Source organism: Athene cunicularia, assembly GCF_003259725.1.
Source record: "Athene cunicularia isolate RWA chromosome 7 unlocalized genomic scaffold, athCun1 chr7_part1, whole genome shotgun sequence".
Lineage (NCBI taxonomy): Eukaryota > Metazoa > Chordata > Aves > Strigiformes > Strigidae > Athene > Athene cunicularia.
The window spans coordinates 11,182,347-11,204,625 of record NW_020799107.1 but is presented as its reverse complement, the minus strand read 5'-3'; the positions used below and the strand labels follow the sequence as shown (position 1 = coordinate 11,204,625).

Below are 22,279 nucleotides of genomic sequence, written 5' to 3'. Positions count from 1 at the left end.
ATCATTTCAGAGGGGGGGGGGGGAAACAACAAACAAACAAACAAACAAACAAAAAAAAGAAAAAACCCCCACGAGATTTTTCTAGGCTTTGGCTGCTGCAGAAGGCTCTGCCAGCTCTCTAAGTGGCCTATGGCCATCCTGGCCTCTCCCTTATCATCTCTTGTTTCTCCTTAGTCTATAAAAGTTAAAAATTAGAATGCAAGGGGTACCTCATGTGGGAAGTCACATCAATAGCCAGAAGAGCAAGACTTGTGTTATCATTTCTGAGTAATTAATTCTATCCCCCAGCAATATATTTTCTTCTTGTCCGCATCCACACTCCCCTGTGGATGCACTCTTTCCTTACGCCTTTCTGCTAGTGTTCTTTTTTCTCTTCAACATCCCAGCTCATGTACCCACTCCACACCACCTACCTCCCACCTCTTGATTCCTAGCCACATCCTTGACTCAAGACCAACACTTTCTTGGTTGTCTGTCTCAAGTATGCTTTTGAGCTGAGCCTTTATTATCTCTTTTTTTTTCCCCTCTATTTTTTCTTCCAAGCTGTGTCTCCAGCTATCCAGAGTTGTTCTCTTTCTTCCCTGAGTTTGTCCTTCTACAGAGGAAGGAAAGGCAGGTTTCTGCTGGTTTCTGCACAGCATGGCACAGTCAGGGCTGAGATGGTCTGTCATCCTCCCTGGCTTCTCTCTTCCGCTGGACAGTGGGACATGCTGTGCCGCCCCACCAATGCCTGTGTCCCCCACAGTGCTTTCAGGGAGGAGCAGGATGCTGCGTGGTTGATGGTACCAGCACAGAAGGTGCTGAGGCTGGCTGGGTCCTGGCTAGTACCTTCTGCTACTCCACCCCGTTCCCAAAACAGGGAAGTCACTCCACCCCACTGGGCATCCTCTGCACTTTCCAGGATATAAACTGGGTAGATACCAACAGTAGTGCTGTCTCAACCACCTTCCAACATGTTCCTATCTGCACAAAGTTTTGACCAGCTGTATGTATCTAGCAAAGTGGAATGAGGTTTTGCTTTGTTGTGAAGTGTGATCTCTTTGACCTTCTCCTACCAGATAACCCTGGATGAGCTGTATGAAAATGTGATGATTTATCCTAAACTTTGAAGGTGTGTGTGGTTGTTTTCAGCCACCAACCTGTATCCTTTGATGCACACCAGTCTGTCCAGCAACACTGAAGTCTCTGAAGGGCATGACTAAGATATTCCCTCCAGCAGAGATGCCCTTGTCAACAAGACTGTTACTAATCTCATATCTGAAAGCAATCCCCTCAGTGATTCAAACTTGTTCTCTACTTTGAGTAACCATTACTAGAATGAGCAAGACTGGAGAAATGCCACATTACTGCGTTGGACTCCTAAATTGGAAAAGATCTTGAAAATAGATCTGTCTCAAGTTTTACTTAAAGTCATGCCCAACTTTCATCTCTGTCAGTCTTTGGTAACTGAGGTGATCCGTCATCTGCAGTGTTGAAGGAGCCTTGTCCTTTTAATTGTGCAGAACCAGCAATTTCCTCTAACTGCTTGTCATCATAAGAGAAAATCTCAGAGATGCACAGCTTCATCAGAGTTATTCTGTCCAGGTAGAAGGTTTTGCTATGCAGTCTTACGGAACTTCTTCAGCTCTGCTTCTGCTTCCCAAGGAGCTCTTCAGCCACCTTTTACACCAGACAGGTCACTGGGATACTTGTTGCCTAAAGAAGTGCATTAGTTATCTCCTCCTAGGAGCTTCTCAAGCATTTTTCTGTTGGGGACTCTTCATTATTCTGTGATGAGTAAGTAGACATTTCTAGCCAGTTTAGTAGTATCTTCAAAGTCTTTGGTGTCCTAAGAACTTAACCACTACAGGGAAGGTATCATGAAGAAGTAGATATATCATATCTAGTAGACAAATCAGATGCCAACTGATCTGAAATTTTGCTACCAAAGGAATGCACCTTTTTTTTCCATAGGAAACATTCCACAGAAAAAATGATGAATTCTTTGGTTTTCCTTGTATTGTGACCTGACATTGCTGTGATTTTTTTTCTTTCTGTTCTTTGTATTTCTAAGGTGTAGATAAGAAACCTAGCCAGTTGCACTGAGTCTTTTTAAAAAAAATAATTCTGTACTGAAATATAGTTAGTAGTCCAAGGCTAGAGAGGCAGTGCCTTTAACAGTGTTTTATAGTGGCAGTATGTGATAGCCAGAGGCAACTCTGTTTGTAAATAGAGAAGCAACCTCATTGCAAAGGAAACTAGAGAGCTAATTAAGGGAAGGAGAAGTTATATATGGTGCATTGTATAATTGTTTACTATTTCAGATATATTTGTAAGCATCTTCAGTGCTATCGTAACTTTATATTTATTCTCTTGCACTTTTATTACCTTATATTTTCTTAAATTACATGAACACATGTTCATAAAATTGCAAAAATGGAAGATTTTTAGGGAGTTTTAATGGGCCTGGGATGCACATACTCAGGTATTATATGGAATATGTTCATAACAAAGTGCTTTCTTTGCAAAATTGTCCTTTAACAAGAAGAGGCTTGCAGCAGCTGGAACAAATGACATAGCAAGAGATTCACTTTCTATTAGGAGAGCAAACTGAATGTTTGAAATGTCCTTGTCATTGACCACTTGATCTTTCAACCTTCATTGTGCTTTTCATTTAATTCTTACATTTTTATGGAGATGGAATAATTTAAAACTTCTAGGGAATTACACTGCTTCTCACTCATTTCCATTACATTTGACAACGACATTGTAAGTTATGTTCCCAGCAATTACCTTGCGTGGTTCTTAAGTTCAAAAGGTATTAAGTTCAAAGCTTGAGACCTTTGATCCAAACAGAACAAAGAGTAGCAGAAGATGGTTTATGATGATTTAATTATCTTTAAAACAGATTATATTCATTGAGCTGAAGAGAGGTTAAAGAAAAATGATGGAAGAACTAACTTTAGCTTAATGTGGTTTAGATGTCTAGTGTGTATTACAAGTAATGAAACAGAGAGGAGGCCGGTGGTAATTCACAAAAATCCTTGAGAAGTTTTGATCACTGAATCTTTTAGGTTGGTAAGAACTTTATGAGATCATTTAGTCCAATGTCCCTGCTTGAGCATGACTATATGCAATTGAGTTTTGAGTATCTCCAAGGATGGAAACTCTATAACATCTGTGGGCAACCTGTGCATGTGTTTGACCACCCGGACAGTAAAAAATATGTTTTCTTGTGTTCATAAGGAATTTCATATATTTTAATTTGTACCCACTGCCCGTTGACCAGTCACCTGTGAGTTCAACCATCAGGGCCCATGGAGCTATATATGTCCAGTTTTTCTTAAGTGCTCCCTAAGCCTGGTGGTCTTTCACCAACGGTGAGTCTTCCTTGCTCCAGATTTTCCCTCTGATCTCAGGGGCTTGGGATTCCTAAAGGATGTTTTTATTAGTAAAGAAGGCATTATGTGCCATAGTCTTTTCTATGGTATTTGTCCTTCCCCCATTCAGCAGTGGGCTCATGATTTCCCTAGTCTTCCTCTTTTCTTTCATGATGTCTTTCATGTTCCTTGGCAGATTTAACTCCAGGTTGGCTTTGGCTTTCTTAACATTGTATGTACAAGACCAGATGGCAACTCTTTACTCTTCTTGGGTCACTTGTCCTGCGTCCAGCTCTTGTACACTGCCTATTTATATCTTGTGTTCAGTTAGGAACTCCTTGCTCATCCATGAAGACCTTCTGCAGCCCGTGCTTGATTTCTCAATTGTTGGGGTGGACTTTTCTTGAGCTTGTAGAATCCTTGAGTATCAGCCAACTCTCCTGGACCCCTCTAATCTCCAGGACTGTATCATATGGGACTCTTCCAAGCCTGAAAAGGCCAAAGTCTGCTCTCCTGAAATCCAGCGCTGTGGCCCTGCTTTTTACCCTGTTCCCTCCTCTTCGGATTTTCAACTCCACTATCTCATGGTCACTGCAGCCAGTGCTGCTTCTGTGACTTCCACATTCCCAAATAGTCCTTCCTTGTTTGTAAGCTTCAGGTCCAGAAGAGCACCGTCCTTGTTGACATCTTGATCACCTGTGTCAGGAATTCATCATCAATGCACTAGAATAATCAGATTTGCTAGACTGCTTGAGCCCTGCTGTCTTGTCCTTCCAGCAGATAGCAGGATGATCAAAGTCCCCCTGGTTAAAGACCAGAACCTCTGAAATTGAGGCGACTTCTGCATGTTTGAAGAAAGCCTCATCTATTTTTACCTGACCAGGAAACTGACACAATTTACCTACTACAAGAGCGCCCATCTTGGTCTGTTCACTTATCTTTACATTTAAGCTCTTCACAGAATCACAGGATCATCTCTGCTAGAAAAGCCCTTGAAGCTCCTCCAGTCCAACCATGACTCTCACACTGACCGTTCCCAACTCCACCAGATCCCTCAGCGCTGGGTCAACCCGACTCTTCAACCCCTCCAGGGATGGGGACTCCCCCCTGCCCTGGGCAGCCCATTCCAACGCCCAACAACCCCTTCTGGAAAGAAATGCTTCCTAAGAGCCAGTCTGACCCTGCCCTAGCACAGCTTGAGGCTATTCCCTCTTGTCCTATTGCTTGTTACTTTATTAAAAGAGACTCATCCCCTTTATTAAAGAGACTGGGGGGTCACTTGACTCCAGATCCATACCAAGGCACAGAGCCCCATGCATTCCTGCTTGCCTTTCACATAAAGGGTAACTTTTTAACCCCTCCTCACATTCCTAGCCTGTCCTTCCTAAAAAGCTTATATCCCTCCACCACAGCACCCTAGCCATCTGAGCTATCCCACCAAGCCCCCATGGTCCCAGGAAGGTTGTAGCGCTGTAATGGCACACAGACTTCTAATTTTTCCAATTGTCTCCTAACATAGAAACATTTCAGAGGCACTCAAGCATACCAATTCCCTGGGCTCGAGACCTTCCCCTTCAGACCATTCTGCACGCTCCTCCTTCTTTACGTGCCTGCTCTCAGAAGGATGCCTCTTCAGCTCTTGTTTGTTGAATGCTGTGTCCTTTCTGCTCACACCACCCCAAGGCCCTTGGCCTGTCTACCCTGTCCTCAGCTTTCTTAGCTGCTTGTTGAGGAGCCACTCCCTCCTCTGTTGTTTCAGGTTTAAAGCTCTGACTACGAGCTTGGCCAGCCTGTTGGCAATGGTACTTTTTCCCTGTTTAGTCAGGTGCATCCCATCTCTTCCAAGAAACTGTTGACTCTCAAAGACACTCCACAGTTGTAGAAACTCACTTGCCAACAGCAGCTAGTTGTTGATCGGTACGAAAATATTGCCTCTTGTCATTGACAGGGATGGGGCTACATTCCCCACCTGTACTGGGAGGTCACTTGAACCCCAGAGGGTCTTGATTGAAGCTTCTAGGAAAGGTAATGCCCATCTGCATGTTCTGCTCCTTTCAGGAGTTCAGACATCCAAAACACAGTAATCCACAAAGCACGGCCCTGTGTCCCAGTCCTTCAGTGCTCCCTTTTTACAAGCTTTGAGCTCCAGTTATTTGAGATTCTCTGCTGTAGCTGTAAGCAAACTTGCCATCCTTGCTGTGATACTTGCAGGCAATTAAACCTTTATATTACCTTTGCCTAAATCTGCTTTGTGGAGGTTTGCTTAAGTTATATGGCAGAGCCTCTCTTTCTACATTTAGGGAAAAAGGCTTAGTTTCAAGTCTGAGCCACTGTTCTTCAAAGAGCAAGTTACTTACAAGTAGTCACTCATTCTGCATGTGTTCAATAACCATGTTTTGATTTAGCTTTATTAGATTTAAAATCAATATTGCTTTTCATACCAATGACCTAATCCTTATTAAAGCTCTGCCCTGACAACTTTCAGAGTTCAGCACTTTCTTTATAAGCCTATAAAACGGGTACAGCCTGAACTCTTGTAAAGAAAGGAAATTGATTTATTTACCTATGCTGGATTTAAAAACAGTCCACTTTTTTGTTGTTGTTGTTCCAAGTAATCATAAGCAGTCTGAGCTGAGAACTGTGAATTTTATCTTGCCAATGAACTTTCAAAAAGTCTGAGCCTGTGTGAATGATAGTGAAAATTATATTGTTCCCTTTGTTCTAGCAGCTGCTTTGAGAGAAGTTCACTATCTTTAGTTAGGAAGGTCTGATTATAATGATGCTGCTCTTGTAGTTTGCATCTGTACAGATGCTTTAAGTTGAGTGTTGTCAGTTTTCTCCTAAATACATAAGAATGCAAGTTTTGGAGGAATCTTTTTAAGCTGGCCTCTCACTTAACAGATAAAATTCAGGGGATGATTCAAGAAGAAGCTGGGCAAACAAAGTAGCAGAAACCTTCTTAGAGATTTTGTGTGTCTCTTACTTTTTCCCAGAATTTAATTGCCAAATATATCAATGGTTATGCAGCTTCTGTGTGGGTTTGTGAATGGAGTAGCATCCATAGGTGTGCAGGCACAAGAGGCTCTTATTTATTCAGAGGGAAAATCAAATGCAAAATGAAGGGTCTGACCTTACTTGGGACACAGGATTTCATAGCACTTAATGCCAAGGTTAACCTGACCTTTCCCTGGAGTGCTTGTTTTGGACCTAGTTTATAAGATAAAAGCTGTAATTCACAGTTGCTCTTTTCATGAAGCTGGTTCTTTGTGGAGAACAGAGTGAACATTACCTGTGATGAGTTACATTTTATTTATCGGTTAACCTCTGTGTTGTTTACAGATTATATCAAAACCCAACGAACCAGCTCGCCAGCATGAAAGCCACCCTGAGGAGACAGAAGAAGAGTTGCGGGAACACCAAGCCCTTTTGGAGGAGCCATACAGTGACAGAGTTGCAAGCCAAAAGGAGGCCTCAGGGCTGGCCACCGTGGTGCAAGTGAAGCAAGAACCCATCGAGAGTGATGAGGAGGAAGCTGAGCCGCAGCAGGAGCTGGAGTCTGGGCAGAGGCAGGCCGAGCAGGAGCTGCTCTTCCGTCAGGTGAGCTCACAGAATACCAAGTTTGGGACTTGGTTCTTTGTAGAAGATTGGTTCTTGGTAGTCACCCTGTACTACTCTTAAGGGGGGGACAAGCTAGGGAGAACAAGCTCCTGAGAATTTGCTACATAAAGAAACCTGAACGTAAAATCAGTGCCAGCCTTCCCTGGAGTTGCTATCAGGCTCAGAAGTAACAGGGAGGAGAATCTGGATCACCTGCACAAAACACAGTGTGTTTGCAGCCACTGAACCAGTTTGTTTCCTTGGGAAGACAAAGTGTGTCTTTAACATATTTGAGCACTAAATACTATCAGAGGATTTTATGTTTTAAAACAAATTGACTGCCCCAGAGAAGGGCTGGATAAAGGAACGAAGGTTGAAGTTCATTGGAGGGGTTTCACAACTGGAGATCCCAGAGATTGCAGCTGTGCTCACTTTGGAGAGTAAACACCAGAGGCTTGTGGATTGCAAGTAATAAATCCGGTAACAACGTAGCATAGTATAATCTTCCCCAATTATATGGCAGCCTCCCGAAAGCTGTCTGTTCTGGTAGTAATAATGAAGGTGAGAAGGTTGCAGTTCTCTTAAGGCATCAGTGCTCTGCTTATCTTTGCAGCCCTTAGCACTGAGCATTTGACTGTACCTACAGCCGTGTGTAACCCCCGCATGGGATCTGCAGCCAAGAGCAGATTGCTGTAGCCATGCCAGGGTGTAGCACTCTGAGAAAATCCACAGCCCTTGGCTGGGGAAAACGGACTTGTGCCAGATTTGCAGTTGCAGTGTCTGTGAATCAGGTGCAAATCGGTTGATCCCTGTAGTCATTTGCATCTCCCTGCTCACTGCCATCTCCCTAGCACTGCGGAGCTGACTCACATGTCCCCAGTGAATGTCACTGGCTGGTGTTGCTCAGAGACTACATTTTTGGTTCCTTATTGAGCAGTGTTATCTTCATAATGGTGCTGCCTTGAAAGATCAGTGCCGTTGCCACCCATGTTGGTGCAAACTGTAATTTGACATATATATTTTTGTATATATAAATATGAATATATTTTATATATTGGATTTAACCTTAAAAACACTTCTATGAAGGCATTACGCAGACTTTCAGCAACTGCCTGCTTCTTTTCTGCGCAGCAAGCCCTTCTGTTGGAGCAGCAACGCATTCACCAGCTGAGAAACTACCAGGCATCACTGGAGGCAGCTGGCATGCCTGTCTCTTTCGGAGGGCATCGACCTCTGTCCCGTGCACAGTCCTCGCCCGCCTCAGCCACCTTCCCAATGTCTGTTCAGGAGCCACCCACTAAGCCAAGGTTCACAACAGGTAACATTTTGGGGCACTGGAGGCTGAAGCGATGGGGCTGTGGTTACTGTTTTGCCTTATGTTGTGCTTTTCTACCCTGGCCCTGCCTCTCAGCTGCATTTGGGGACTCCGTAATATCCTGTCGTCTTCAAGGATAAGATTCAGTTGTCTTGCACCCTGTTGTCCTGCTTGTCCCTTCTCCAGAAGGACAGACACTCTACAGTCCAGACAGAAAATAAACAGCAAAAAATCAATAGAAGCACAGCACAGTACTTTAATTATGTATCTCCAGAAAAAAAGGACAAGTCATATGCTGTGACAAAGCTGATTTAGATGCAAAGCGGAGAGAGGCAGTGTTATTGAAAAAGGACAGCATGCCAAATGCAGTATCTGTTGGCTGTATTTTCTGCACCTTCTCCAGTCCTTATACAATCTCATGCCATAAGTTATCCACTCTGGGCTCTGTGCCAGCCTACCCCTCCTTCTGTAACACAATCTCTGCCCAAGAGTCTGTGCCTGTAGGTTAGGAAAAATGAGGTGAGTTGATCATTTAAAGTTGTCTTGAACAAACAGACTGAAGAGCGTTTTCTTACCTGTTCAGTCTTCACCTTGAAGGAAAATTATGAGTGCATAATTTTTATGAGTTCATTATGAGTACATGTGTCAAGTGAAAACCAGAAGTGCAAAGAAGGTGTTAATCTCTCCACAAAGATTAAAGACAAAAAATAATTGTTCTTCTTGAATCCTGACAACCAACTTTTTTCCACCAAAATCCTTTCCGTCTATTCAGTAGCCTTAGTAACAGATGAAAGTAAATTTATGTGCAACTTTTCAAGTCCTATGCTGGGTGATTAGGCGGACTTATTTTGAAGTCCGCCTTCTTCCCCAAATGTCAAGCTCTATTTTGTGAATGAACATTTTGCAATGTGATGTGTGCCCTGGGAAAAGGAAGGGGGGAAAAAATCCAGAACGCCCAAGTAAGAGCAACTCATGATTTTGTTTCTCTTTCACTTACCCATTTATTCTTATTTAACCCACACTTTCTACAACATTAAAATCAGCCCTGTGAATCGGGTTTATTTTCAGACGCTGATGGTATAGTAATAGTGATGTGTTAAATACAACTTTGTTCTTCAGCTGCTAGCTGCAGGGTAGGAAGCCTGTGCGATCAGCTCTGTAAAAGCTCAAGCAGTATCTCATTTTTGCAAATCATCCATTTAAGTCCCTATTTGTTGTTAATATTGAAACCTTGAATTGCAGCAAAACTGTTATTTCTAATGCAACCAGTTATAGCAAGATTATTTCAGATTTTGGCTTTTGCCAAGGGTGCAAAGAAGGGCAGTCTCCTGGCTCATGTTCAGACCAGATGGAACTTGAGCATCTAATACACTTAGACCTAAACCTTGTTGCTTTAAAAACAAGGAAGCCTGGCCCTACTTTAAGAGATTATGCATTCCCTCCCTCCCTTCCTTCCCTTCTCCTCTGGTATTTAAGTTGCATTGGCAATCATATGCAAGACTTTGAACATACGATAACATTTCCTACCAGAGGATAGAAGTTTGATTCAGATATATGCCTCTGAATTTAATTTAAAATTACAGGTAACGGTAAGAATGTAGATTTGGAGAACTGTGCTGCTTTGAAAAGACACTGTTACAATGTTACGATTTGTTTTCCTTGGAGGAGGGTTTTAAACAAACAAAAAAAGCGGCTTAAACTATCACATTGCTTTTATCCAATACAGTGATAGGAAGAATGCTTAGTGTAGTTCACCTGTAAAATACCATTTTCACGGCATTTGTCCATGTTAGGACTCCAAGGTTTTTCTGTTGCCTTCTATCTCGTGTGGTTCTCTACATTTATGCTAAGTGAATGGAGCAGGAAAAAACACAATAAAGTGCTGTCAAGGGAGGCAGTGTTTGGCATTCAGTGGCACTAATAAAGGTGCAAGGCATAAAAGGTGAGACCTTTATACTAGTCCTATAGTTTAATTAACCATCACTATCTGCTTAACAATGGCAGGAAAAAAAGAACTTATGCTATGGGCATGCAAGCACAGCGAGGAAGGGCAGGCATTTCAGCTGCTGAGCATGTGTTTGCAAGTTAGATCGCTAATGTTTTCTTGAAGTTGTCCACGGTGTGTCGGAAATTGTGGTTTTGGAGGTGGATACTAAAGCTTAATCACTAGGATTGAACTACTCTTTGAAAGGCAGGAAATTAAAGTCTTGGGTATTTTTCAAAACAAGCAGTGCTGAAGTGCATCAGGCTGCTGCTTCTCTAGGAAATCCATCTGTTTGATAAGTGGCTGCTTTGGAGATTGATCCTAGCACAATTATGCGCTTTGGATTTCAGAGGAATTAAGATTTGAATTGTTGAGATCATTTTGTGAGAGGGCTAGAAAAAACAAACCTCATTCAGTGGCCCTAATGAAGTCAACTGTGATCACTAAACACGAATTGTGGCTCTGAGATCAGTTATTGTCCAACAGACAAAGGAGTTGTTCATCACTTTCATGTTCAGGATATTATACAGAAAACACTAATGCTTTCTCTGGACAGAATTAGGACCAGACAGCTTAAAATTCTGGGGTTTATGTATAATTTATTTTCCTGTCTCTATCGGTGACCGATACCTGAGACTTCAAAGGTATAGGGAAAGAACAACATAATACACCTCTCAAACATGATGTGCATTACCCTACATGAAAGTGAAAACAGTGCCCTTCCTGACTTCTTCAAGCGATCAGTTTTATGTCCTGAAGCATGACACTTAATTTTCCTTCTGACTAGCATACAAAAGAAAGCTAGTCCTTGAACTTGCCCTCACTAGCACAAGTAGCCCCCTTGACTTTAATGAATACTTCTGCATGCACTGTTCTACACACTTGAATAAGACTTCTGAGGTTAGGCCATTAATTTGCATAGCCCCAATTATCCAGTCTCTGATCTCCTGTAAAAATGGTTCCACAAATTATTCTGATGTTCTGCATTAAAGTATTTTTCATTTCTGATGAAGGCATTTATTCTCTCCTGTGCAGAGCAATATAATTATCTGAACCTCAAATCATATGTTTGTTCTGCCAAGAAAAGCGAGTTGGTTATGCTTTAGTGCTGACCTTTAAAAATGATTGTTCTCATGTCTTAAAGAGTATTGCTTCCAGCACCACTTAATTTAACTTGTAATGGCCAATGTAGTTTTGTATTTTAAGCTTAAATTGCCAAGCTTTCCTTTGTGTGTATGTCTTCATCTGAGTGTCCTCAGCTGCAGGAAGGAACTTGAAACAGAATCACAGAATCATCTAGGTTAGAAAAGACCTTGAAGATCATCCAGTCTAACCATTAACTTCACACTGACCGTTCTCCACCACATCCCTAAGTGCTATGTCAACCCAATGTTGTTGTTCCCTTCTTTCCAGTAGTTTAGTTTTTATAAAAGAGAAACGTTGAGTGGCGTGTGATTACAGTATGGAAGAACTTCATTGAGACACTACTGTTATCACTGAGTCATGGGGAAAGCTACAACTATACAGATCAACCAAAGCCTAGAAACCCCCCTGCAGCCTCCATTAACAAATAGAGATGAGTAGGCATCCTACCACCCCCTTTTCTGAAAACCTTTTCTTTAACCCTTTCGTCTACCTACATTGAATAGTCTCAGTTACCAAAACCCATTTTAGATGTTTGCATGGATTTTAAACACGTGTAGCTTTCCAGCACTTGCAGGTGCAGATGAGGAGGTTCTGGTCTGTGTGGCTGGGGATCTCACCCACAGCTGCCTGTGTTTGCTTGTCATTGGTGCAGTGCTCTTAGCTGACACCGAGTAGGATGAGCTGATAAATACCACTGCCTGCTTCTGAACTGACACCAAACTTCTTTCAGAAAAACTGGAAGATACCTGGCAGATATGCTGTGCTGTAGGAAGACAAGGGAAGAACAGAAGTATATGAGGTCAATGCAAAAAGCTGCTTTTTCATTTGCATGCCTTCTGCCCTACCAGGCTCTAGGGTTACCCAGGTACAAAAGAGAGAATGAGACAGAGATTTTTAATCTGGCTAGGCATTGCCTTATCTGTGTACCTAGAGTTGCATCAGGATAGTTTTCCAGGAGTTACTACTTAAAGCTTAAAGACTTGGGAGAAACACCCTTTAAAAAGAAATTTGCAACACAGACTCACATATTATTTAAATGGTCTAAGACCCCTTTAAACTTTGTAGTGCAATCAGTATAATTCACTGTCAGGTTATGCATGGCTCCCAGGTAGCAAAAAGATTTGTTAGAGCAACAGCATAACAGCATTAAGCATTGTCTGGGCATCCAGGAGATGAGCAAGAAAAAGTTGATTAAAAACACTACTTGAAAATGCTTGATTTTTTTCCACAAACTTACAAAGGTATGGCGTGAACTAGCCTCAGATTCATCTCCAGGTTGGAGTGTCCTTTACAAATGAGGTGCAGCTTCGTGTTCATAGCTTTCCTGTATTATATTTTACTTTTCCCACTTCCGTTAGTTGCACCAATTCTCTGGTGACTCTCCTGCCTGTGGTCTGTGCAGCGTGGTTTCCTGTTGCCCTTCTCTTTGGCCATTGCCTGAATGCCCCAACTGCACCATCTTTTAGTCCTTGGTGTCTAAGGTCGGTGCCCTCAGAGGGTGCAGTCCTGGCCCTGCAGAGTGCCCATGGATAGAAGGGAACCAGGGTTGCACCCAGGCAGGTCAGCGACTGTCTGATGAATGACATGCCTCTTGTGCTTCCTTTTGTTTAAATTCAGGACTAGTTGTTGACTGTGAATATATATATATATTTATATATGTGTTGAGTAGATATGCATGCAGTTTTTTGCTTTAAGTCTATAAAGCCTAGTTGTAGTCCCTGTAGATATGTCAGGAAATCAGAGAAGGCAGAACAACTTTCCTTTTTTTTTTAATAGGAATGATTAGCCAAATCTAGTGCAGTCCCATATGGTCTAGGAGGACATGTACATGGGGTTCTTTCGGGTAACAAATACTTTGTCAAAATGCATGATGTCCCCTGAAGATGAGTTTCTTCAAAACTAGATTAACCTGAGGCAAGGTTGCTGCAGACCTTGCACTAGTTTAAATGAACTCCAGCTGGGGAGTTCTCATGGACAGCCAGCCTCACCACTGGGCTACAACTTCTTCTCAAGTGACATTTACAGTGATTGCCTTTGCCCAGCAGCTCCTAATGAAGTTTGATGCTGTGAATCAAACATGGGAGACCTCTACAGACCTTTGCAGCATGCTCTTCTTTAACTGAACTTTGGCTAACCCAAACACAGTCAATTAACCAATGCTATGTTCTCTTCCTAGAACTGAATGTGGTTTGGGTTTTGTTGTTTTTTTTCTTTGCACTCACCTACAGCAAAGCAAGGAACTGCCTGATACCTCCCCTAAGGCTTAATACCTGAAAGTGTCAGTGCCAGGGTTTGCCTGAGAGGGGAAAGCCAAATTTTTAAGTGGCAGAACATGTCTATACTCAGTCAAAAGGTGTGATTGCAGCTCAAGCCAAACTTGGGTGCATGCAGCAGCACGATGCACAGCTCCAGGCTGTGTGTCCATCTGTGTTCTCGGAGTCTGGTTTCTTATAAGCCCTTTTGAACTCCATGAAGTTGCAAATTTTGCTGTTTATCTGCACTTGGAACTGGCTGCATGAAATCTCCCTGAGCTATTTGTATAGCTCATAGGTGTGCTTGTCTGGGATTTCAGAGGAGCGATACTTCTTGGAGTTCAGACCCTTTAACATCAAGATCTGGGAATACCTCCTGCCTTTGCTGCTAATTCAAAGGCTTTGGATTCCCATCAAGGTCTTTGATTTGCAACTTCATACTGTGCTTTCAGACAGCTATTTCTTGCAAGAAACCTTACTCCTTTTGGGGAAAAAAATCTTCAACCCCTTTTGTTCTGTTTTCTGGAGCTTGTGGCTGAGGGGAAGCATATTTAAATTTTAACTCTTTCCCTTGAGTGAAAAAAAAAAAAAAAAAGTCTTTTGTCACTGGGACTGCATAGCTGTGGAGGACCTGCTGTTTTCCTCCAGTGGAACATTGGCTATGAAATCATAACTCCCCTTCCAAAAACATACCCGGGCAACTCTAGAGCATGAATCAAAGTCTCCTACGCTGTTGTCATGCCATAAATACTTGGTAATGCAAGGGGATTTAGCTGCCTGACTCCCACGTTCAAATGAAACAACACTGCTAAATACCTACATATCGTGCTGAATAATTATGCCCAAGTGTGTGCTAATAGCCTTAATTAGCATGTTGTCAAATAATGTTGATGCAAAGACTTCAGCACAAACTATTTTATGAAGCATGGTGCCTGCTAACGACTTATTCCTTATGGTTTTTAATCCCAAACCCTAGAGTCATTTTAGCAGCAATTATAAAAGTACCCAGCAGAAAAGTTGCAAGTCAGTTCCCTCCTAGATCAGTTCCTATGCTGGCACCTCTTTATTCATGCTGATGCTTTCAATTGTCACCTTCTTCTGTCACTCTCACACCTTCAGCCTGCAGAGATGTTGGTGACTAATTTCTTTACCAGACTCAATGAGGATTTCCAGAGGAAGGGATCCTTGCAGATTTGGTGCTGTCTCAGCATCTTGAATTTTCATTTCATAGAGCCCTGTGACTCCTGGTAAAACACATAGTCTTTGTCTAGAAGTGTTCAGTTGAATATATAGTACTGCTGTTAAAAAAAAAAAAAAGAGAGAGAGAGTTTTTTCCATATATCTGACAATTTTTAATTTTTTTTTTTTTAACCGAGAGCAATTTTGTAACTTCTGCTGCAGGCCTTGTATATGACACCTTGATGCTGAAACACCAGTGTACCTGTGGAAACACCAACAGCCACCCAGAGCATGCGGGGAGGATCCAGAGCATCTGGTCACGACTCCAGGAGACAGGTCTCCGTGGCAAGTGTGAGGTAATAAAAATACAAGCAAAGGGGCAGATGAGGTGGTGGCCTGGGAGAAAGAGAAAATTTGGATTTGTCTGGTTGATTCAACTGCTGGATTATGAGCATTTTTGTGGGGCTGATTTCTAGTCTTGACAGTAGCATATGTACCAAACCTGCAGCTCTAGCTGTTGACTTCTATCTGGATGTGCAAACTTTATACTGCATTCTGGCTTGAAATTTGTATAGCTCCAGCTGTTGGCAATGTTTTGCCATTGTGGCCTAAATTTAATCCATTCCTAGATGACTGCTTATGTCTGTGAGTGTGCATCTGTCAGGGGTGCTTTTCAAGCGATCTGATTTCATTGCATTGCAATGACTATTAGAAATTTCATGAAACATTGGAGAATGCTTGTGCCTGATGTTGCAGTGAAGCTGCTTCTGTAATTTTCAGTCCTATTCCCTATAAACTGGAAGTCTCTACCAAGAGTTGCATTTTGAAGCAACCAAAGATAAGAGCACAGCATAAAGTAGCCATGTTACTTGTTATCACTCCAGTCATAACACCAAAAGCTGTGGAGCAACAAGTTTGTCTTTCTGTGATTTAATAACTTTATTACTCTTCAATTAATAATGGTCAACCTATAGTGAAGATACTGTAGAAAGAATGAGGGTAGGAGGATGTTACTAAGCACTATTCGATCAGAGGAGGTTAAATTAACCTTATTGGACATACTTATTTTTAAGAGCAAGGCAAACTAAGAGAAAAGCTTAGATACTAAAATACAAAGGCTAATGATTAATAATTGTGATTAATAGTAACTATTATTCCTAGCTAACAGCAGTGATGAATTAATGGTAGTGTGTATTCATCAATTCTTTGAGCAACTGAGGAAACTGAATCACACAGTATATTTGATTTATGTCAGCATCTGGCTAGAAATATTTTCTGAGCAAACAGGAAAGACATCCACGGGGTGGCAGCATTGCCATTGGCTAAAGTTCCCCGTTGTACCCTTATTTATCCCTGAAGAGAGCAAGGAAGAACTTCAAACCTGTTTCTGTCTATGGAGACCCATTTAACTGAATTTTGGGTTTATTATTTGGGACCAAAAAAACCACCAAACCACCAAACACCAACCACCCCACTGCTGTCTAGCTCCTCTGTTTAGAAGCAGGAGTTAAATTGTGCAGTACTAATTGCCTTGTCTCCTAAATTTGTGTTACAGATGTTCTCTAGTGTGTAAGTTCTTCACTGTATGATCCCAGGCAACTGTTACTTCCCTTAATTTGGTATTTTCAGTTGCTCTCACAATTGGAGTTGTCACCTGCTTTCCACCTATGTTTCCCTTCTGACTCATCCTGACTGTTCCTTTTTCTGAAAACATAAAGGTTTTCTGCCTTTAGGTTAGCTTATGTTAGGTTACCTTCCTGCCTCAATCCCGGTGTTTTCTTCTCTGATGGCTTTCTTACACCATTTCAGGATAACCAGCTGCTCTAATTGCATCTGCTTCTCTCTCTAGTTAGCTTTCCTGTTCCTTTACCCCCACCGTCTACTAGTCCTGCCCAGACCTGTGTTAAAGTTTCCTTCTTTATCTTAACTGTTCTCAGGGCCTTGATGGGCACATGCTTTCCCTGTTTTTCCATCTTCTTCCTACGTTGTCACTTTTCTGTTCTTTGTAGGGTGTTTTCTGGAGCCACTCATTCACTTCCCATTGTCCTTGACTGATGTAATTCTTTTATCCGTTGCAAAACCATTTGATCACTTCTCTGCCCTCAGAGTCTTTCTCGGTTGCAACCTGTCGTTATCAGGGGGCAAAGTGGAGAGCAATCAATATAGAGGTTTCGTTCAGTGAAGATTACCTTCACATCAGGTACACTTACATGGCAAGGGGATAGCTTTTTGGCACAAGTGATTTCTGCTGCTAGGTTGGAGCATGGGCGTGAGCTGTTGGCTTGGGACATTGCTTAGGACAATGAACTTGTGTCCTTACCACAAGGACAGGAATGCTATAGACTTACCATGTAGAAGGCTTAATTCTGTGGGGCATATTCCATGATAGGACTGATTTAGAAGGAATTTTTCAGTTTGACCTAATGATTACACTTACTTTTAGTAATTACAGTACTTTTTCAAATCCCTGTTGCCTTCTGATGACACGAAGCTGAGTGGTGCAGTTGACATGCCTGAGGGACAGGATGCTATTCAGAGGGTCCTGAACAAGCTTGAGAGGTGGGCCTGTGTGAACCTCATGAGGTTCAACAAGACCAAGTGCAAGGTCCTGCACATGGGTCAGGGCAACCCCCAGTATCAATGCAGCCTGGGTGAGGAGTGGATTAAGAGCAGCCTCAAGGAGAAGGACTTGGGGTGTTAGTGGATGGAAACCTGGACATGAGCTGTCAATGTGCACTCGCAGCCCAGAAAGCCAACCGTGTGGTGGACTGCACCCAGAGCAGTGTGGGCAGCAGGGTGAGGGAGGGGATTTTCCCCCTCTGCTCCACTCTCGTGAGACCCCCCCTGCAGTGCTGTGTCCAGCTCTGGGGGCACCAACATCAGAAGGACACGGACCTGCTTGAGCAGGTCCAGAGGAGCCCACAAAGATGATCAGGGGGCTGGAGCACCTCCCCTGTGAGGACAGGCTGGAAGAGCTGGGGGTGTTCATCCCAGAGAAGAGAAGAGAAGGCTTAGGGAGACCTTATAGCGGCCTTCCAGGGCTTATAAGAAAAATAGGGACAAACTTTTTAGTAGGGCCTGTTGTGCTAGGAGAAGGGGTCTAATAGTTTTAAACAAAAAGAGGGTAGGTTCAGACTAGATATAAAGAAGACATTTTTTACACTGAGGGTGGTGAAGCACTGAAACAGGTTGCCCAGAGTGGTGGTAGATGCCCCGATCCCTGGAAACATTCAAGGTCAGATTGGATGGGGCTTTGAGCAGCCTGATCTAGTTGAAGATGGTCCCTGCTCATTACAAGGGTTTGGATTAGATGACCTTTAAAGGTCCCTTCCAACCCAAACCATTCTATGATGTTAAAGCTCCATGCAGGACTGTATAAGCTGTGTGTTCTGTCCCCACCTGCATCAGTGTGCATGTGATGTGCAAAACTTTATCAGAGCTGTTTATATGAGGATGACAATGCAGCCTGTTATGTATCTACATTTTTTTAATGTATTATAACTGCTTCACCTACACTTGGAAGGAGGTGAATATTTTCAGAATTAGTACTAACTAGGTCTGCAGCGAGTCAACAACAACACCTGGATTAGAGCACTCAACTATGCACTTAACATTTTGCTGAGCTTCTGTTTGGTTTGGTGTTTTTTCTTTTTTAGCTGGTCTTGCTGATGGACACATCTGTGCATGCTCATTTTTATCTTCACTGTTGCAGGTCTGTTGTCCTGTGCCTCAGACACAGTATGAGCCAGTTCAGTAAACCCAGAGGCCTGATGTGAAAATTTTCTGTGATTAGGTAGTTAAATCCATTTCTTGCAACTCATATTTGTAAAAGGACAGTTTGAACTTTGACATTTCCACATCTTCACGTTTCCCTTTCCTTCCTTAACATCCCTTTGGTGTGGTTCGGGTGTGGATATAGGTTGGTCCTGTTGGCTGCAAGTAGTTGCTTGACATGGATTAAAAACACAGTGCCCTGCATAGTAAATAGTCCCTGTACGCACTGTGTGGGATCAGATGAGACTCCACAGGATCCCTGTCCTCTTGTTCCTCCCCACGACTGTACACTGAAAATAAATCCCAGCTCTGCTTTCTCATGCAAACTCAAATAATTCTCAGTGTCTGTCTCCTGGAAATGTTCTTTTGGTGTTTCTGTTGCACATATGCCCCAAGACAGAAAAGGGCTCACAGATAAATATTTTTATCATGCATGCAAACAAATACTTTCTTTGAAATTTCAGAAATGAACTAAGTGAAAACCTGTTTTCATCAGGCAGCTGAGAGGCTCCTAGACAACCTGCCAAGTGCTGAGTTCCCACCGTTTCTCTAAGAGGCAATAGAAGTGATCCAGAAGGGGCATGAATATTTTTAGAACATTAAAAACCATATCGCTTCTCTCCCTGCCTCTCATTTTTCAGCAGTGAAACAGATAAGCATTTGCTGAAGTTGTCAAAAAACTGCGTTACATCCAGCTGAGGGGAAAATGTATGCCAGATTTCTAGTGTGATAGGTAAGAATCTGGCAGAGTTGCACAAGTTTAAAGATGACCCTTTGGAGTGAAAGCAGTTGTCCAAACTTAATGACATCTGTGGTTTAGGGTATTGCTTGTTCATTAAGTTAGTATAAAATACAGCAATTACTCTGGTGTACGTTCAGAATTTAAAAGCAACAATTACACTAATCGAGGCAATCTTAATAAAAGACTCTGCTCCCCAAACAAAAACCCGCAATCACAGTATACTGAAATACTCCCAGCCTTCATCAAGAGTGATGAAATCAATACGTTTTATTGTGTTTCAGAGGTAATCAAATCCCCAGGCTGCTCAACTAGGATAGGGAAGAATGAGTTCCTCAACCAGGGTCCATCTCCACACTCATCTTGGCAGCAATCCTGTGTTTTTTAACGCATGAGGACTGTCAGCTGGAGGTTAATTGCAGCTGCTGAGGACTGACATGGCAAACCAGAGCCAGGGCTGGGCCATCTGCTGGAGCAGAGCTGTGTCTGTGGTGCTCTTGGCACAGCATCGGGCAGGTGGCTGGTTGGAGTGCAGAACAGGTCCGGGCAGTGAAGCCTCTGGAGAGCTGCTCCATGCCCGAGGTTTCCTATCGCAAAGCACTGAGGGCATGCAGGAGGTGGTGGTGGTGGTGCCTGGGAAGTCAGTCTCTGGAAAAAAAACTATAACTACTTCCATGGCTTTTTTGGGGCCACAGTTACAACAAAATCTGGCAGTCTCTCAAGATTCATACCTTGAATGTCCTTTTTGAAACATCATGGAGTGAAAGGGTGAATAAAATGCAAACTAAGAGCCTAGTGGGGGGGTTGGTTGGTTGTTTTTTCAAAAGGAAAGGGAAAAGGTTGCCCCAAGATAAAGGATGAAGAGTGTGGAAGTACAAGTATAAAGCAGTAGGAGAAGAGAGGTGGTGTGGCATTGTGAAGGTCAGGTTCCATGCAAAGAGAGGCACCAAGGAAAGAGGGTAAAGAGCCAACTACTTCATCAGGGTTAAGAAGCCAATGCCTGAACTGAAAAGCCAGGGTTTAGCAGCCAGGAAGGAGGTTAGAAAAGTGGAAGGGTTATATAGAGTGAGCAAGCTCAACAGACAACACAAAGCCTCAAAGATAAGAGTATCATGACTTAAGAGCTCTTAGAAAGTGAAGAACTGCTTGAATTAGGTCTGAGCAGACTTGAGCCATAGAGTGAGATACAAATCATTACAGGTCTGGAAACAGAAGTGAGGGATGTGTTGTGTTCTCTAACTTTATTGGAGGGGGGATTGAATTTATTTTCTTGCTGTCTTTGTGTTAGAGCCAAGGACAAAGCTTGTGGCATGTGAGCTGGGAGATGAGAAAGGTGCAAAAGGCTCTCGAGCATAATCCTTTCTAGCCAGGCAATGTTTGCTGTGACATTTATGATATATATTTGTTTCAGTAAGTAGTAGCTTTTTCCTTGAATGTGTTTTATTTGCAGCACAGAACAAAGTTCTCCATCCACTTGTAGCTTCTGTTGGGTTATGGGTGTCACGTGGAGGGGAGGGTGGTGTTGATACCCTACTAAAGCTTGGATGGCTTGGTAGGGCCACCTACTTGAAATGTGAACAGCCCTTCCCCATCCTGGGGAGCTGAAGCCATTTGCATCCACAGAAGATCTGGCGCATTATTGTGACAGGCTGCCATTCTCCTGGTATCTTCACAGAACGCCAAGAAATGCAAAATGCTATTTTTGTACGTCCCCTAAATGTAGCAGCTGAAAATGGGTCAGTACGTCTTGTTCAAAGGAAGAGAGTTGGCATATGGGTTAGAGGGAAGCTGTAAAAGCCTGCAAGGGGGGACTGAGGCGGGCTTACCATGAACAAAAAAGGAAGACAGGATAAAAGTTCAAGGGGGATTTGCCAGATATTTCCATCCCTTCTGGGTCTAGCATTTTTGTGATTATTGCCTCTTTAATGGGATGCTGTATTTTTGCCTCATCATTAACCTCAGGAAACCTAGGTGGTGGAGCAGAGCACAGAGAAAATGAAAGAGGAACTGGAGAGCAGAAATGCCAAAATTAGGCGAGGCAGAGTGCATGAGTGCTCCAGCCGTGCTTTGGTTTCTGCCGCCTTATGCCTAAAACGGTTTTACAAAGTGATTTCCTGTGCGCTTTGCAACACATGATGGAGGCTTATGCTGAAGGTTTGAGATCAAAAAAAATCCCTCGAGTTTGTTCTGTGGATCATGCTTCAAATATGGAGGTCCTGGAGTCCCCGTGCTCCTGGCACGCTCCACCCCGGGGTGCTGTGACTGGGCCAGGCTGCAGCCCGAGACAGTGGCACGGTGTGAGAGTGGGCACTGCTTGGCTGGAAGTGCCGATGCCTTTGAAGCATCTTGCCTGTAGCACTCTCCTGCAAAGTCAGTGGCACACGGCGGTGCTTTCTGAGTGGCAGCGGCAGCTCTTCAGGGGTGAGAGGCACTGTTTGACCTTCTCTCAGAACAAGTTTTCCATTTGAAAGTCTATTCTTTTTAGGAGTGTGATTTCTTTTTACACACACCCCCCTTTTTTTTTTTTTTACCTTTAAGCTCTCCTTTTTTCTGTGTGTTCTCATTAGAAACTCTGCTTCTCCAGGAATGTGGAAGTCTTAAAAAAGCAACTGGCTTCGACGAAGCCACGGTGAAGGTTGTGCAGGAGGCGCATGCAATCATGTGTGGGCTGTACAGGGGGATGCTCGTTGCTGAGACTCACATTTTATGTGACCCTGTAACATCTACAAGAGGCTTTCACAGAGCCTTCCAACATTTTGCTGTTAACTATTTATATTTTAGTATTACTATTGCAGAGGAGAATAATCCTCTCATTCCTTCTGTAGGAAACAACCCCTCAAAGAGACAACTCCTTTTAAAGTGTTTTAGTCCAAATCATGACAAAATATCATGAATTCTAAGCCATATAAAATAATTCTTTCTTTTTGTGTTTTG

At 42.8% G+C, this 22,279-nt stretch overlaps 1 protein-coding gene across 6 annotated transcripts in view; it reads left to right on the top strand.

The window, feature by feature from the left end:
* The window catches only part of HDAC4 (histone deacetylase 4), a 236,519-nt gene that overhangs the window by 173,245 nt on the left and 40,995 nt on the right, over positions 1 to 22,279 (top strand). For all 6 annotated transcript variants that reach the window (XM_026852598.1, XM_026852596.1, XM_026852597.1 and 3 more), the window contains 3 exons: positions 6,699 to 6,956; positions 8,088 to 8,274; positions 15,055 to 15,188. In XM_026852598.1, coding sequence (XP_026708399.1) covers positions 6,699 to 6,956; positions 8,088 to 8,274; positions 15,055 to 15,188 — 579 coding nt within the window. The remainder of the gene's footprint in view (positions 1 to 6,698; positions 6,957 to 8,087; positions 8,275 to 15,054; positions 15,189 to 22,279) is intronic.